Consider the following 16,829-nt stretch of genomic DNA (forward strand, 5'->3'; position numbering starts at 1 on the left):
TTTTTGTGTATTTAACGACCCCACATTCAGTGGCGGAGGTAAAACCAATTTTTATTGGGGTCAAAATTATATAAAACAAAAAATCACGAAATACGTGTTTTTCAAGCAACTTTTCGATAATTATAAGCTCAAATTTTAAGAGGTTTAAGTGGCCTAAATTACTTTATTATTGATTTGGCTTTAATTTAAAAGGATTAAATATACTTTTAGCTTGAGAATGTGGGTTTAGGGTCTTTTTTTTTTAAGTAAAACATAGGTATAAGTTAGATTTATAGGGGTCAATGTAAAATTTTCAGTGGGATCAATCTCACATTTTCTCAAAATACATAATAGGTAACTAAATTTTGTTTGGGTCAGTTGACCCCCTCCATAAAGCATGCATCCGCCTCACATTGTTTATGAAACGGTAGAATAAGTAAGTGAAATTTTTGTACAAGCATTGGATATTTAAGACACCAAATTGTTTCTTACTTGATTTCATCAAAAGTTTTTGTACAATAATTATTCTAAAGAGAGGATGTGGACACTAATTATCCAATTTTGATCAGTGTGAGAAAATATGTTAGGATGGTGGTTTATGTGACAATATATAATATAATTTTCTTTTCATTTCTTATAATCTCTTCTCTCTAGCGAAAGATCGTCTACGTGGGCTGATAAGATGATCCTCGACTACCTCATCTCTGCTGCAAAACATGGGGATAACATGATAAATAGTGTTTCTGGTGCACTATTAACTGACAAATTTCCTCTGCCTTTACATTTTTATTACAACGCATGGCTAGGTTTGCTGCTACAAATCCTTGGCCTTGTGAGATTTGTGGATTATTATGACATTTGGTGTTTAATTTGCTTCTTCATATGTTCATCACTCTAGAAATATAATGGGAATAATATCTTCACCATTTAGACCATCCTCATCATACAAATGATGTCTTTAATTAATTTTATTTATTAAATATTAAACTAAACAAAATTAGAACCAATCAAAATATGACACATAATAGTTTAAGAGTGTCTTCAATAAGCGTCTTGCTAAAGACACTTTTGTTTATCTTTTTGATAAATATCTTTAATTTAATTTAATATTAAAAAATAATTAAGGAAAACATCCCATTTATCACAATGGAGGTGCTATTAAGGCCTTAATGCGCAACACATGTTATATCTTACGACTTACGAAGAAAAATGGCTCGCGATTAATCAAATGCAAAAAGTGTTAGATGTTAACTCTTAAGTTAAAAAAAAAAAAAGAAAGGGATATTCATCTTCCAAAAAGTTAATTTAACAATTATAAATACAATTTGTATAACAAATCGTAATCTACATGAAAAAAAAAATGCTACATAACAACAGATAAATATACGAGTGAAGGGAACCCTTCTTTCTTTTTTGTCTTTTCAGGCAAGCAATCACAACATATAAAAGAGCCCTAGCTTTCCCCAGATGATAGCTATATATACAAGTACATATGCACAAACAATGAGACATTTTTCTATTCTATTTCTCTTCAGAAAGCAATGAAATTCTTGTTGAGCTGATCATGAAACCTACCGGACCGCCGTACACTAGCGGCTCTTCTCGCTGTGAAACCAACCGTCGTGGGCCGAATCGATCTCTGCCTGACCATTTCCACAAACTCGGGATCATTAGAATGACCCTCGTACCGAATCCATTGAATCATTTGATGGTATCCCGGGAAGAATCTCATCTGAACTGACTTGAAGACGAAGAAAGGGATCAAAGCGAAGAACATCACGAAGAGAGTGGTGAGCCAGTAAGATGGAGCTGGAGCTAAGGCTTCGATGAAGACTTTGTAAGCATCTGTGGAGAAGCTAGGAGCGATGGCTCCATAGATCATAAGGAAGATGTACCAGAATGCAACTGAGCCCCATATTACAATGTGTTGGAGCCAAGTGAAATAGCTTATTGCTAGAGCCATTTGGAGATTGACGACCCAGACTACGCAAGTGTACATTGTCCCGCCGAGGATTTCTCGGCCGGCGGTTTTGCCATTAGGGTTGTAGAGTTGGTGTTTTAGAGATTCCTTGCAGAGGAAGAAAATGGCGAGCGCGGTGAAGACTCCGTTGAACATCCATCCGATGATTCTCTTCCAGCTGAAGAGAAGATTCTGAACTCCTTCTTGGTATAGCAACGGGAACTGCAAAAAGAAAAAGAAGCAAAAAAACCAGAGTTTAATGGGCGATTCTGAAGAATTTGAGGTTTTTATAGGGTTTATGGGGGCTAATGTTTGGATACCTTGTAACAGTAACGAGCTGAGACGTCTTGATCGAAAACTCCGAGAGCAATGACTGGAAGTGAAGAGAAGAAAACGTTGAAAAGCGATAAGAACCAGTCATTATATGCAGGTTGAGCAGAGAAGGATGTGTAGGCTTCGTATAAGAATACGGTGACACCAAAAGTGATATTCTTGTAGAAGAAGTAACATATCTGCAAGAGCGGAAACAGAACCCCGTTAGAGAAATTTTTGATGAATGTATAGAGTTTATATGGAGATTGTTTCTGAGAGAGAAAAATGTGTACCATTGATGAGATTCTACTGTAGCACCAGTGACCATGGACCAGCAAGAGACGCTCTAAGTAACGGAATTGAGCAATGGCTATATCGCTAGACATAACCGCTTGCATTCCCTCAACACCGCTGATTCCAACACCGATATCCGCTTCTTGAAGCATTCCGACGTCATTTGCTCCATCTCCAATAGCTAAAGTTGTCTTCCCGGTTCCAGATTTGACCAACCGCGTAACCTGAAAACAAAATCTTCTATTAACTAAACCGAAACCGCAATAGTAGAACCCATAAAAAGCTATTTCCATGGGAAAAGACATTACCAATGCCTTTTGTTTAGGTGATGATCTGCAGCAAATAACAGAGGCACATCCTGTGGCTAAATCAAGAAACTTCTTCTTGAAATCATCTTCAAGAGCGTAGGTTAGTGACTTCCCGTCAATGATCAACGCAAAAGCCTCATGAGAGCTCACGCTGCTTGATGCAGTGAGTAGAGCTTTCCCTTCTTCCATTTGCTTCACCACGCTTTCTCTTGATGCCTATAAACATCAGTCGGTCCAAATATATAAATCTCATTGATTAAAAGATAGCAAAAATATTTTCTGGTTTGAGTTACATAACGAAAAAAAATTACCTGTTCAATCTCATCTTTCCCACCAGCTTTCTCCAATGCTTTGATATGTGGTGTCTCAAGATTTATGATGATCTGTTTCATCTCTTGTCTTAGTAAACTACAAGCAAATCTGCAGAGATTCCGGAAAAAATGTAAGAAATTATGAAACAACACACACACTAAGAACATAGACATAAGAGCAAAAACATAAGTTCCTTACCCGATATTGATTGCAGTCTCCATTTTGTCTCCGGTTAGAACCCAAATCTTTATTCCTGCTTGAGCTAGCTTGTCGATGCAATCCGGAACCTAAAACACAATCAAGTTATAGTCCTACTCGACCCAAATCTGAATCCAAAACATTTTAAAAAAGAGCCATACCCCATTTTGAAGTTTATCCTCAACAGCAGTAGCACCAAGGAGAATCAAATTGCGTTCCATCTGATCTGTGATTTCATCGATTAAGCTCTCACGATCCGCTGTCACCGAGTTTTTAGCTTCATTGAAGTTCTTGCTGAATTCTATATACTCATTCTCATCAACCTCACGGTATGCAAGTATCAGTGTCCTTAGCCCTGCATCTGCATATTCATTAACGTGTTCTCGAGTCTTCTCTTCGAACTTTCTCCCGTTTTTGGCAAGTCTTTCAAACATCACACTGCACACAAAAAGATAAGATTCCACAAATTCAATATATATCAACAAAAAGGCCTCAAAATGTATAATCTCTCAAATTTTCAGTTTACTTACTTGTCAGCTCCTTTGGACAGTAACAGAAGTCTCCCATCTTCGTCGCGCACAATAACCGACATTCTCTTTCTCGCGCTGTTAAACTCAAGAACGTTTAGTAACCGATATACCCTGAAAGAAAACAGAGGAATTTTAGTTTTGACCTCAAGATATCGCAAAGAGGTTGAATTAGAAGAAGAAAAAGACCAACCTTTCAACTGTTTTCCCAGATGCAAGATCCAATTCACGAAAAGAAATCCCGTTTTGCGTTCGGCTAAAGAACTCAAACCCGAATTCTCGAGCCGCAACAACAAATGCAGCTTCATCAGGAGACTCAGCCTCGTAAGAGACACTCCCCGTGGCTTCATCGGTTTCGGGAATAGCCGTGTGACAAACAGCTAACAACCTGAAAAACTTCTGCAAAACCGCTGCATCTCGCTGCTTAACCCAATTCCCTTTCATAACCCTCTCATCCTCGAAATTAAACCCTTTGATCTTAGGACCAGACTGGTCCACTACAACATCCAAATCATCACCGACCAAATTCGAACCATTGCTTCTCATAGCCATAGATCTTTCAACTTCAGTTATACCGCGTCCATAAGCAGTTCCCGCGATAGAACATTTGATAAACTCCATGGAATTGCAGGTCAATGTTCCGGTTTTATCGGATAAAATCGTATCAACCATCCCAAGCTCTTCATTGAGATTAGACGTCCTAGCGTGCGCAGGTTTATCATTCTCCTCGTAGTACATAAGAATGTCATTGTTGATGAAAACACTCTGAAGAACTTTAACGATTTCGATAGAGACATAAAGCGAAATCGGTATGAAGTAACTGTAGAGCATAACCGCAGTGAAGAAATGGTAAATGGCAGCCATTGGAGCTCTGTCTGGGTCAAAGAAGATATCTGCCTCGTCTGGTCTTAAGTACCATCTCTCTGTTCTTCCTCCATTTCTCACTCTATCTTCTCTAGTCTCAACACCAAAGACAATCGAACCGATAAACGACATCAAAAACACAACACCGAACATCAAGTAGATGATTTTATCCATTTTTCTCTCGATTCTGCTTCTCTTCGATGGTGGATCAGTTGAGTTTTGAATCACCTGTTTCAAAATTTCAAATTCAACACTTTTGACACAATTCCTAAGGTACAAATGAAAAAACAGATGTTAAAGTTTATACCTTTGTGTCATGTCCAGTGAAGACAACAGCACCATAAACATACTCTGTGTTTCTAAGCTTGGAATCTCGAAGAAGAAGCTGTGTAATCGACAATGGTAATCTCTGTTCTTCAAAATGCAAAGTTCCAACAAAAGCATAAAGATCTGCATTTGGATCTTCACATTTCACAAGAGCTTTTAACTCTTTGAAATCTGAATCTTCATGTAAAGCCGATGAAGTCGCTTCTAAACCTTGCTTCACTTTCAGATTCGTTTCTCCGTCAAGATTCATCGTCTCTACATAACAAATCGAATCTTCGTAGCTCGATGATAAAAGCAAAAGATCCGCCGGAAAAAACTCGTCTTTTTCAACTCTAACTATATCTCCGACTTTAAGATTCCTCCATCCTTCTCGCCGGAACTTTCCATTTCCGTCGTGAACCTTCACTTTCCTATTATTCATTTCTATATCCTAAAACAGATAAAAAACAAAACTTTCATTAAAAATTCAAACTTTTAATTTGACAAATTCGATTCAAGATTTTAAATTCGGACCTGTTTTTTCCGACCCCAGTCTTCGATTGCTTCTTTAACCATACTTGCGGCGATGACGAAGGTGAGAGGTAAGAGAGCACTAATGGGGCTGTAAGGAGAGAGAGATGTCAACGATAAGATTCCGGTGACGAGGAAGTAGAAATTGGCAACACGACGGAACTGTTCAAAGAGTGATTTTGGTATGAAAGAAGCTGGAGTGTATTTAGTTGACCGGACATAGTTTCCGGTGTAGTTACGTCGTTCAGCTGCCGGAGAATTTGGTTCGTTACAATAAACAACTCGTGAGAAACCAGGTCCTCCTATGTGTGAATGGTCTTCTTGAAAATTTGATTTACGACCTTTGAATGCGTATATGTTGCTCAGATGTAATCTTCTTCTCCGACACTTTGTCATTGTTGTTGTCTGAAAATCTCTTGTAAAGTTTTGGAAAATTGGAGAGGGAAAAAGAATGAAAGAATGAAGATATTTTTGGAACTATAGAATGAAAAAATTTGATAGAGAAATGTCTAACTTTTATGAGAGTAATTATATGATTGATTTAGCTAGCATTGCAACTCAGAAAAGAAGAGGAACGAGTGATGAAAAAACCCAACTTTGAACGACGACTTTCAACGGATTATTATTTTATTTAACGGAGTTTTATTGTTTATTACTTTTTATATTTTTCTTGGTACTGAGGAAATTGAATAATTTTCTCTGAAATTTAGAATCCTAGGGAGTATATGGTACATATTTTTTTCGATAAAAATCGGTTTTGTAAACAATGAATAGTTGGCAAAATAAAATAAAAAGGGAAAATAATCAAGAATAAATAAAAACATTTGAATAACAAAGAGATTTGGATAAATTTAGAATGGAATGTAATAGAGTCTTAAAATGTTTAGAAATCTTTTTAAAAAATTATCTAAGAATAAACCTCTCATTGTCCTGCTCTAGAAGAATTAATAATAGAGGAACGACTGTGAATGAGCCGTGGACGAAGACGAAGTCGTTACATATTTATCTCTTTTGACAACTTCTTGGAACAGAGAAGAATAGTCAAGAGTGGCAATTACTGGCAAGTAATTACTATATACTATAGTGATTAGTGAATGAATGATATTATTAATTGATTGTTTGCAAGGATTAAAATTATTATTATTATATTATCAAACTAAAATAATTGATCTCCGCCAGGCTAGAAGGTTCTCTGGCTCGATCTCCTGATTAAAATTATCATCTTCTGACACTCTTTTAGCAAGTAGCAACACATGTGAAAATTAATTTCCATCTCATAATTTATTGCCAGTTCGGTAATGCGGATTCATCTAAATAAATAAAAATATTAAAAGTTTGGCAAGATTATATGTCATCTAGCTCCTCCATTACCGAACTTGAGCTCAAGGACATATAAAATTAGGTTATTTTGCATATTTTTAGTTGGTGTCTTGGTTGGTAATTCTTTAAACAAATAAAAAACTATTTCCGTTCATGATTTCCTTAGATCTAGAAGTAGTCATAGTTTAAAGAGCTTAATCATAGTTATAAGTTTGTTAAACCATGGTTAACTCATCTTCCTCCTTGTATATAACATTGTTGTACATTTTAGATTCATTTATAACATGTTTGCGATCTGATAAATTCTTTTTTTAATTACATATTATCACGATATGTTCATGTCACTATTATAGTCACACATCTTCCCAGCAAATACGTCTCACCTACTCTCATTATCATGGCTGCGCGACTGATTCAAACACCATCCCATTCTCATGCGTGAGCATAATTTAATTTAATAATTAGTCGTTATCGCTTTGACAATAATGATGCATTTGGGACAATAATGATGCATTTGGGACAACGGTTTTAATCCTATGTTTATATAAATATATAAAGTTAACTTTGCTAACATATAAAATATTTAAGATGATGTAACAAAAAAAAAAAAAAAAGATCAAGAAGAAAAACAAACGTTCACTTTCACATCAGCGGTCACGTGACGACGACTTCATTAATTATCTTTTAATCCTAACGGGCCAGCGATTACATTGGGCTTTACTCATATTCACATTTAACTATTTTTAGGCCCAAAAAATGAAGTCTCCAACAAAATCGGACCTTCTGTTTGCTTTCTGCGTGACGGTAATTTCCCTTTTAACTCCATTCACCGACGACCAATTTCACTATTTCGATTTTACTTTTTTTTTTTTAATCGGGGACTTCAAAATTCTTAAAGCCGTTGTGTTGTCAGAGAGAGAAAAAGAAGAGAGATTTTTTTTTGGGAAATTAGGGTTCCAAAAATTTCGAACTAATGTTCACGCCACAGAGAAAACCGTGGATGTCACCGGCGATGACTCCGAGAAGCGATACGCGTAAAATCGGCGGTGTTACTAACCCTAGAAACGTTGATAGAAAGGGAAAGGCCGTTGCTTTTAGCGATGACCTAGTGATATCGACTCTCCCACCGCCTCCGATTGGAACACTGACCGGAGAAGGCGTTTCTCGAGGTTACACTGATGATATGGATATGAGTGATTGGAGAAGGTTTAGGGAAGTGGGTTTGTTGAATGAGGCTTCAATGGAGAAGAAAGATCAAGAAGCTCTTCTTGAAAAGATCTCCACACTTGAAAAAGAGGTAACCTTTATGAACAATTTGATTATTCTGTTTCTGGGTTTGCTTTATTTCTGTGAGAATCTATAGTAGCAAGAAGGACATTTGGGTATGGTTTCATATTCTGCTCTCATGGGTTTATGAGGCAACTTTATAGCTGTCTGAAAGTTGAAATGAGTGTTTTTGACTCTTTGTTATCACTTTCGATAAATACAAATATACAGGCTTTAATCTCTTAGACTTGGTTCTTCTGTGCAGTTATATGGCTACCAGCACAATATGGGGCTTCTTCTCATGGAGAACAAAGAGTTGGTTTCAAAGCACGAACAACTAAATCAGGCAATCCAAGAAGCTCAAGAAATCCTTAAAAGGGAACAGTCGTCACATCTGTATGCGTTGACGACTGTCGAACAACGCGAAGAAAACTTGAGAAAAGCTTTGGGTCTGGAAAAGCAATGTGTGCAAGAGGTAGCATTCTTTAGCTTTAACATTATGGTTATCTCAAAATTATGTTTGATTTTCTACGTGTTTGCTCTCAAGAATATAAATTTTATCTACTTATGTGATGCATTGATTTTGGGGTGTTCTTCTTTTCTGTTGAGCTTCCTTAGACATGAGATTCATTTTTCTGTATTAGTTAGACGTTTTACTTTGTTTGTGTTCTGAATTTTCTTTGATATATTCTTTTATTTTATTTTTGTCTGCAGCTTGAGAAGGCTCTTCGTGAAACTCAAGAGGAGAATAGCAAGATGAGGCTGACTTCTGAAGCTAAATTAGTTGAAGCTAATGCTCTGGTTGCTAGTGTTAACGGGAGATCTTCAGACGTGGAAAACAAGATTTACTCTGCCGAAAGCAAGCTCGCAGAGGCAACTAGAAAGAGCTCCGAGCTGAAAATGAGATTGAAGGAAGTGGAGACTCGTGAAAGTGTCCTGAAACAAGAGCGGCTTTCATTTGCTAAAGAGTAAATATAGATATCAGATATACGTCTGAAAAATTTCAATTCTTTTTGTTAGTCTTAAGTGTATGTTATTGTTATTGCACCACAGGCGAGAATCATATGAAGGGACTTTCCACAAGCAAAGAGAGTACCTTAATGAATGGGAGAAAAAGCTTCAAGAAAAGGAAGAAATAATGACTGAGCAGAAGAGAAGCCTGAATCAAAGAGAGGAAAAGGTTAATGAAAAAGAAAAGAAACTGAAGCTGAAAGAAAAAGAACTTGAAGAATGGAATAGAAAGGTTGATTTGTCTATGTCGAAGTGTAAAGAAACTGAAGAGGACATAACGAAACGATTGGAAGAATTGACTACAAAAGAGAAAGTGAGTTTATAGCTTTTGAAAATGGCTTATTTAGACTTGTGCATATTTCTTATATATGACTTTGTTTATGGTGGTTTACCCTAGGAAGCTCACACACTCCAGAGCACGCTAGTGGCAAAGGAGAATGAGTTACGAGCCTTTGAAGAGAAGCTCATTGCTAGAGAAGGGGTAAGTTTAAGGGTATAGCTTTTGTAGATTGTAGTTGTTGAACATTTTTATACACTGGAAATATAAATATTTAATGAAAGTAACAGCATTCTCATAATAGGAATACTGTTATGCACTGGATATCAAGCCTTCTTTCTACTTAGTCCATATTGTAGGAGTATTGCGTAGCTGGTGATCAACAAGTTTGGATGACTGCTCATATATATGTATACACTTATATATGACCTTCTTACTTGACGATGTACCTATTTAGTTTTTCCCGTTGAATTTATAAAATTTCATTTACTCTGATATCAATTATTAAAGCTTTGGTTTGGTTTTTTTAACAGACAGAAATTCAGAAGCTTATTGATGATCAGAAAGAGGCATTAGCTGCCAAGATGCTGGAATTTGAACTGGAATGTGAAGAAAGAAGAAAATCTCTGGGCAAGGAAATCCTAAGAAAGATAGAAGAGCTCGAACGACAGAAAGTTGAAATTGATCATAGCGAAGAGAAGTTGGAGAAAAGGAATCAAGCAATGAATAAGAAGTTTGACCGAGTGAATGAAAAGGAGATGGACCTTGAAGCAAAGTTGAAAACTATTAAAGAAAGAGAAAAGATCATACAAGCTGAGGAGAAAAAGTTGAGTTTGGAAAAACAACAGTTGCTTTCTGATAAGGAGAGTCTGGAAGATCTACAACAAGAGATTGAAAAAATCCGAGCTGAGATGATGAAAAAGGAAGAAATGATTGAAGAAGAATGCAAAAGTCTTGAAATCAAGAAAGAAGAGAGGGAAGAATACCTGAGACTGCAATCTGAACTCAAGTCCCAGATAGAGAAATCTAGACTCCACGAAGAGTTTCTTTCTAAGGAAGTTGAAAATCTGAAGCAAGAGAAAGAGAGATTTGAAAAGGAGTGGGAAATATTGGATGAGAAGCAAGCAGAATACAAGAAAGAACAGATACGAATTTCTGAAGAAAAAGAAAAGTTTGAGAGGTTTCAACTACTGGAAGGAGAAAGATTGGAGAAAGAAGAGAGTGCTTTGAGGGTTCAGATCATGCAAGAACTGGATGATATTAGACTGCAGAGAGAATCATTTGAAGCCAATATGGAACATGAACGATCAGCGTTACATGAAAAAGCCAAACTTGAGCAATCTAAGGTGATTGACGATCTTGAAATGATGAGAAGGAATCTTGAAATTGAACTTCAGAAAAGAAAAGAACAAGACGAGAAAGAGCTACTAGACAGAATGGCTCAGTTTGAGGACAAAAGAATGAAAGAGCTTAGTGATATCAATCACCAGAAGCAGGCTTTGAATAGGGAGATGGAAGAAATGATGTCCAAAAGGAGTGCTCTCCAAAAGGAAAGTGAAGATATTGCAAAGCACAAGGAGAAACTAAAAGAGCAGCAAGTAGAGATGCATAATGACATCAGCGAACTTAGTACACTCAGCATCAACCTCAAGAAACGTAGGGAAGTGTTTGCCCATGAAAGAGCTCGTTTTCTAGCATTTGTTCAAAAGCTCAAGGATTGTGGGAGTTGTGGACAGCTGGTAAATGACTTTGTACTCTCTGATCTCCAGCTACCATATATTGAAGCAGAAGCTATTCTACCACCTATTGGAGTTTTGAGTGACCTTCCAGGAAGCTCTAATGCATCTGACTCTTGTAATATCAAGAAATCTCTAGACGGAGATACCTCTGGAAGTGGGGGATCTAGAAGGCCCAACATGTCGATACTGCAGAAGTGCACTTCAATCATTTTCTCACCAAGTAAAAGAGTTGAACATGGGACTGACACTGGCAAGCCTGAGCAGCGTCCATCCTCCTCAGTGGCAGTTGGTATGGAAACAAAAGGTGAAAAGCCTCTGCCAATTGATCTCCGACTGCGTCCATCTAGTAGCTCAATTCCGGAGGAGGATGAGGAATATACAGACAGTAGAGTACAAGAAACTTCTGAGGGTTCTCAGCTATCTGAGCGTCAAAGTGCCAGGCGTGGACGAGGCAGACCTAGAAAAGCCAAGCCTGCTTTGAATCCTACAAGTTCGGTGAAGCATGCCAGCCCTGAAGAATCATCAAAAGATGAATTGAGTGGTCACGTTTCTGTTACTAGAGAGAAGACAACAGGGGGAGGTGGAAGGAAAAGACAGCATACTGATGATACTACTACTGGTGGACAGCGTAAGAGACAGCAGACAGTTGCTGTCTTGCCACAGACCCCTGGCCAAAGACGCTACAATCTGAGGCGGAACAAGACGTAAGTTTCCTAACATTGTGACAGTGAGTTTAAAGGTTTTAATATGGCTTCACATGATTTTGTTTAGCATATGTTGAGGTAGAAAGTAGGGGGCCGTTGTATTGGTTTAGTCTCGGTAGGTAAAAAATATTAGTCTGGTTTCACTATTAATAACCACATTCCCTATCATTGTTGTATCTTAATTCTGCTCATTGATTGCCTAAAATCTTATGAGTGAACAGTGTAGACCAAGTTCCAGCAGATGTTAAGGATAATGCAGCTGGTGGTGAAGATGATGCAGACATTGCTACCTCTGCCCCATCAAAGGACAATGTCGAAGAAACTAGCGAATCTGTGGTGGAGACTCTTCGAGCTAGAAGAATAGAAACTTCAGAAATTAGGGTTGCAAATGTGGAACCAACAGCTCCCTCTGTTGAAGATGATCAGAAGCAGAGAACAGTAAATGAGGATATGAATAAGGATGGAGATGGAGATGAAGAAGAAGATGAAGCTCAAGATGATGATAATGATGAAATTCAAGATGATGATGATGATGATGATGGTGATGATGATGATGGTGATGATGATGATGGATCACCAAGACCCGGTGAAGGATCCATAAGAAAGAAGCTTTGGACTTTTCTCACTACATAACCATCGCACGTGGATGATCTAGGAGATGTTACTTTCACATTTATTCTGTAAAACCATTTATAGCTTCTTGGATCCAAAGAGAGACCCTTTTGATAGGGGTGAAGTTAGAAGAATTAGAAGCAGAGGCGTGTGTTTTTAATGATGTACTTTGAATTGACAGAACATAAAAGCCAGAATCCAAAAGGATAATATTGATTACAAAATAAATGTCAAAGGATTAATTTGCAGAAAAGCAGAACAGTAAAAGAAAAATCTTTGTCAACATTAAATTCAATAACGCTTTGATATGTGTGCTTCTCTGCATGCTCTAGTACATACGTATATGTTATAAGTATTGGTAAATTCCATATGTGCATAAATGTATGGTTATGGGAACAAATGAAACCTTTACTTTATGTGACAAAAGAGGAACATGTAACCAAATTCTCTTCTTTTACTTTTTAACCATTTGAATTGTAATGAGAAAAGCTATTGATTCCCAACGACCTCTCGCTCTCCCTTCAATAAATAATAACAAGAACCAACTCAAAACCCAAATAGAAAGAGGACAAAATACATTACACGCTCTGTTTCTCCTGTTCTTGTTCTCTGTGTGAACAATGTTGTGGCAAACGTTTTTTTACTCTCTTCTCTTACTATCTCTGCTTTTCTGTTGTACCGGAGATGAGTCTTTACCTGAAGTAACTGATTCTGAAGAAGCTCCAATGGACAAAAGAGAACGTGAAGCCTTGTACTCTGCGATTCAAGGATTTGTTGGTGATTCTTGGAACGGATCTGCTCTCTATCCTGATCCTTGTGGTTGGACTCCAATTCAGGTTTTTCTTACTAATCTCTCTTTCCTTAAATCCTTGTTTTATAGTTTCTCTAGAGTCATGTTTTGTACGGTCAAGTCCTTAATTTGTCATAGACTCTTCAATATAGTGAAGAGATGTAGAAACTTTTTATCTTTAGATGGTGTTGAATCAATCAAACTTAACTTCGAAAAGCTTTTGAAATGATGTGTAAAGATTTTTTTGTTTTCTAGCTGTCTCAAATAATTCTTCAAAATGCTTTGTCCCCTTTGAAAATTTTCCATAATCGGATAGTGAAGTTTAAAGCTTCAAAGCAACAAAGTGAATCCTATTTTCATATAACATCTCTTTTTTGGGGTTTCTTTAAATGTTTCAATGGTTGTTACAATTATATGCTCATTGGCCCACCAATCATTCCTTTTCTTGCAGCTAAGTACTCTTAAGAAAATCCAAACATTGAAAAAAAAAACAAAACGTTTTTGTTTTGGTTTCAGGGTGTTTCATGTGACATCTACAATGACTTGTGGTATGTCACAGATTTGAGTTTAGGGCTTATTTACGAAAACTCGCTTGCTTGCTCCTCAAGTCTTCAGATAAGGCCAGAATTATTTGAGCTCAAGCACTTAAGGTCTCTCTCCTTCTTCAACTGCTTTATCTCTCCCATGGTGATATCTCAAAAGGGCTGGATAAACTTTGCATCTAACTTAGAATCGCTCGAGTTTAGATCCAATCCCGGTCTCATTGGGAAACTTCCTGAAACAATTGGCAATCTCACAAAGCTGAAGTCCTTAGTAGTTCTCGGAAATGGGTTCAATGGAGAACTACCGGCGAGTATCTGCAACTTAAAGAATCTAAAGCGGCTTGTTTTCGCAGGGAACTCATTCGCGGGAATGATCCCAAATTGTTTCAAAGGGTTAAAAGAGCTCTTGATCTTGGATTTGAGCCGTAACTCTTTCTCAGGGACATTGCCTTCATCTGTTGGAGATTTGGTTTCTTTGCTCAAGCTTGACTTAAGCAATAACCTCTTAGAAGGGAACTTACCTCAAGAAATAGGGCTTTTGAAGAATTTGACACTTTTGGATCTGAGGAACAACAGATTCTCTGGTGGGCTGTCCAAGAATATTGAAAATATTCAATCTCTAACGGAATTGGTGTTATCAAACAATCCAATGGGTGAGGAAGATATGATGGGAACAAAGTGGGAAAAGATGAAAAATTTGGTAGTTTTGGATTTATCCAAAATGGGTTTGAGAGGTGAGATTCCAACAAGTCTAACCAACTTGAAAACGTTGAGATTTCTTGGTCTGAACAACAACAATCTAACAGGTTTTGTTCCATCAAAGAAACTAGAGGCTTTGCCTTGTCTTGGTGCTTTATACATCAATGAAAACAACTTAACAGGTGAGCTTAGATTCTCTACAAAGTTCTATGAGAAGATGGGAAGAAGATTTAAAGCTTCAAGGAATCCAAATCTTTGTCAACCATTTGAAATGGTAAAGTCAGAATCTCATAAGCATTTACTTCCTCGTGGAGTGAAGCCATGCACTTAAGAGAAGGAAGAGTTTGGTAATATAACAAACGTGAAACCAATAGGAGGAGTTGAAGTCATTATCAATGGGTGTTTGTGAACTCATCAAGCTATCTTTTTTTTTTTCTTACATTGTGGTACATATGTAAGAATATTACTTAAATCTCATCGAGACTTCTATTATTGTACTGCTATATTGGCCCATAAATGAATATGTAGACGATTAAAAAACAAAAGTCTTATTGGGCTGATACTGCTGGCCCAGTAAGGGAATCAATAAATAAAAACAAACTGGCCCATGCAGGTTTCGAACCTGCGACCTTCGCGTTATTAGCACGACGCTCTAACCAACTGAGCTAATGGGCCACTTTGATGATAGACTATGTTATTATTAAATAATTTGTTTTGTAGAGAAGAGGAATGGTGGAACTATGAGGCTCAAAACAAAAAGACACAAATTTTGTTGACAACTATTTAATACAGTGCTACGGAGTAAAGTACGAGCAAGATGCCAACATATAGACTTAGACTTGTCACAAATAATTGCTCTCTTCATGTCTCATAAAGAGACGATCATATATTATATAATTAAACGGGAGATAAGATAATTATATGTAATGTTATGGGAAAGAAGAACACATAATGTGAAGGCACCCGGAAAGAAGCCCAAAATGGTCTAGAATTGTAGACAGAAACAAAGGAACACAACTCAATAAGGAAATTAATAATTAGTTGGTTTGATGGGGCGAATAGTGTCTGAATGTTTCATCTTCCAAAGAGATAATGTCAACAAAGAAAAAGTCATAGAAACTTCTCAAACGTTACAAAGACTCCAACAAATCAACTACATTTGATTTGTTGTTTGAGACATCGTAGGCCATCTCTTGTTCATTTTTTCGGTACACTGAACTTGTTTAAACCCAACAAGTTGGATCGACCTGGTGGTGTTTGGAATTCCAAGTTGGAAATAAGATGAACTATGGATCGGATCGGATCGGATCGGATTGGATCGGATCATACTTGATACTAATTGCCTTTTTATTGAAAACACAGAATTCTTGTTATGTCCTTGATGTCCATCATTAGAGAGAGAGGTACATAAAAAAAAGGTTCAGCCTCGTCTTGTTTTCGTTACCAAATTTTCGTTTCATGTGGAAATATGTTTTTAATCAGGAAAAAGTTTGAAATCTTTGTTTGTGAATGTAACAATGTCGGAAAGAAGTGAGATTATCAAATTTATATCTGAGACAATCGTAAAAATTATTATTGAAGTATTAGCTAATTATTACATATTAATAAAAATGCATAACTAGAACCAAAGAAAATGTTATTTTAATTTCCTCCTTTATGGTTTTTAGTTAAATTAATCCGGAACATATCTCAAACATGATTTTTGGCTTTTTCATCTATCTTATCCTACTTCATTTTCATCACAAATTTAATCAAAGAAAAATGAATCGAGATTTTTTTTGTTAATGTGTTACCTTTTGTTTGCCCACTCCACCCTAAACCAATGGAGAATGTTAGGCATAGTATTTAAAATAAAAATAAAAGGACGTTGAACAATAAGTACAAAAGGAGATTAGTTCCAGAAAATTAAAAGTACAAAAAGGAAACCATAAGGTTGAAAGGTGAGTGGCTCAATTATTACAACTTTATTTATTAGGGCAAACACTCAAAATTCGTAGCCCGAGAAGAAGTGAAAGAGACAAGAGAGAAGAGACCGGTGGTGATGGTCACGACGGCGACGATGGTAGGACCGCCGCACGTGGCCTGCCTTACCCATGTCTCCATTTGACCAGTCAACGTACTTCTTCTTTAATTATTGGAGTTCTTCAGTACATATCTAAAGGACTAAAAGGTTTATCAAGTGTTAATTCAAGTTCATATTATTAACATGACCAGTTCTTTTTCATCTAAACAGCTAATAACTCATACAGTCATACCAAACAAAAAAAGTTTTATGAGT

The 16,829-nt window shown here is 36.8% G+C and overlaps 3 protein-coding genes and 1 non-coding gene across 4 annotated transcripts; 2 read left to right on the top strand and 2 right to left on the bottom strand.

The window, feature by feature from the left end:
* Positions 1-1,263: 1,263 nt before the first annotated feature.
* On the bottom strand, positions 1,264-6,202 carry LOC9326056 (probable phospholipid-transporting ATPase 11). The gene is made up of 11 exons (XM_021014230.1): positions 5,595-6,202; positions 5,062-5,511; positions 4,084-4,982; positions 3,894-4,004; positions 3,525-3,801; positions 3,364-3,452; positions 3,165-3,273; positions 2,854-3,069; positions 2,545-2,769; positions 2,260-2,451; positions 1,264-2,161 (listed from the first exon to the last, which is right to left on the bottom strand). Exons 1-11 carry the CDS (start codon positions 5,985-5,987, stop codon positions 1,511-1,513), a joined length of 3,612 nt encoding a protein of 1,203 aa, XP_020869889.1. The 5' UTR covers positions 5,988-6,202; the 3' UTR covers positions 1,264-1,510.
* Positions 6,203-7,823: 1,621 nt separating this feature from the next.
* LOC9328796 (protein CROWDED NUCLEI 2) lies at positions 7,824-12,727 on the top strand. The gene is made up of 7 exons (XM_002889948.2): positions 7,824-8,208; positions 8,443-8,652; positions 8,892-9,145; positions 9,231-9,501; positions 9,586-9,669; positions 9,999-11,908; positions 12,130-12,727. The coding sequence occupies exons 1-7, from the start codon at positions 7,885-7,887 to the stop codon at positions 12,539-12,541; spliced, it is 3,465 nt and encodes a 1,154-aa protein (XP_002889994.2). The 5' UTR covers positions 7,824-7,884; the 3' UTR covers positions 12,542-12,727.
* Positions 12,728-12,850: 123 nt separating this feature from the next.
* LOC9326057 (piriformospora indica-insensitive protein 2) lies at positions 12,851-15,005 on the top strand. Its single transcript, XM_021012412.1, has 2 exons — positions 12,851-13,356; positions 13,827-15,005. Exons 1-2 carry the CDS (start codon positions 13,141-13,143, stop codon positions 14,880-14,882), a joined length of 1,272 nt encoding a protein of 423 aa, XP_020868071.1. The 5' UTR covers positions 12,851-13,140; the 3' UTR covers positions 14,883-15,005.
* A 147-nt stretch (positions 15,006-15,152) lies between these two features.
* On the bottom strand, positions 15,153-15,226 carry TRNAI-AAU. The gene has a single exon. It is a non-coding gene; the product is annotated as a tRNA-Ile (tRNA).
* Positions 15,227-16,829: the final 1,603 nt, after the last annotated feature.

The sequence above is a fragment of the Arabidopsis lyrata genome, assembly GCF_000004255.2.
Source record: "Arabidopsis lyrata subsp. lyrata unplaced genomic scaffold ARALYscaffold_1, whole genome shotgun sequence".
In the NCBI taxonomy this organism is placed as follows: Eukaryota; Viridiplantae; Streptophyta; class Magnoliopsida; order Brassicales; family Brassicaceae; genus Arabidopsis; species Arabidopsis lyrata.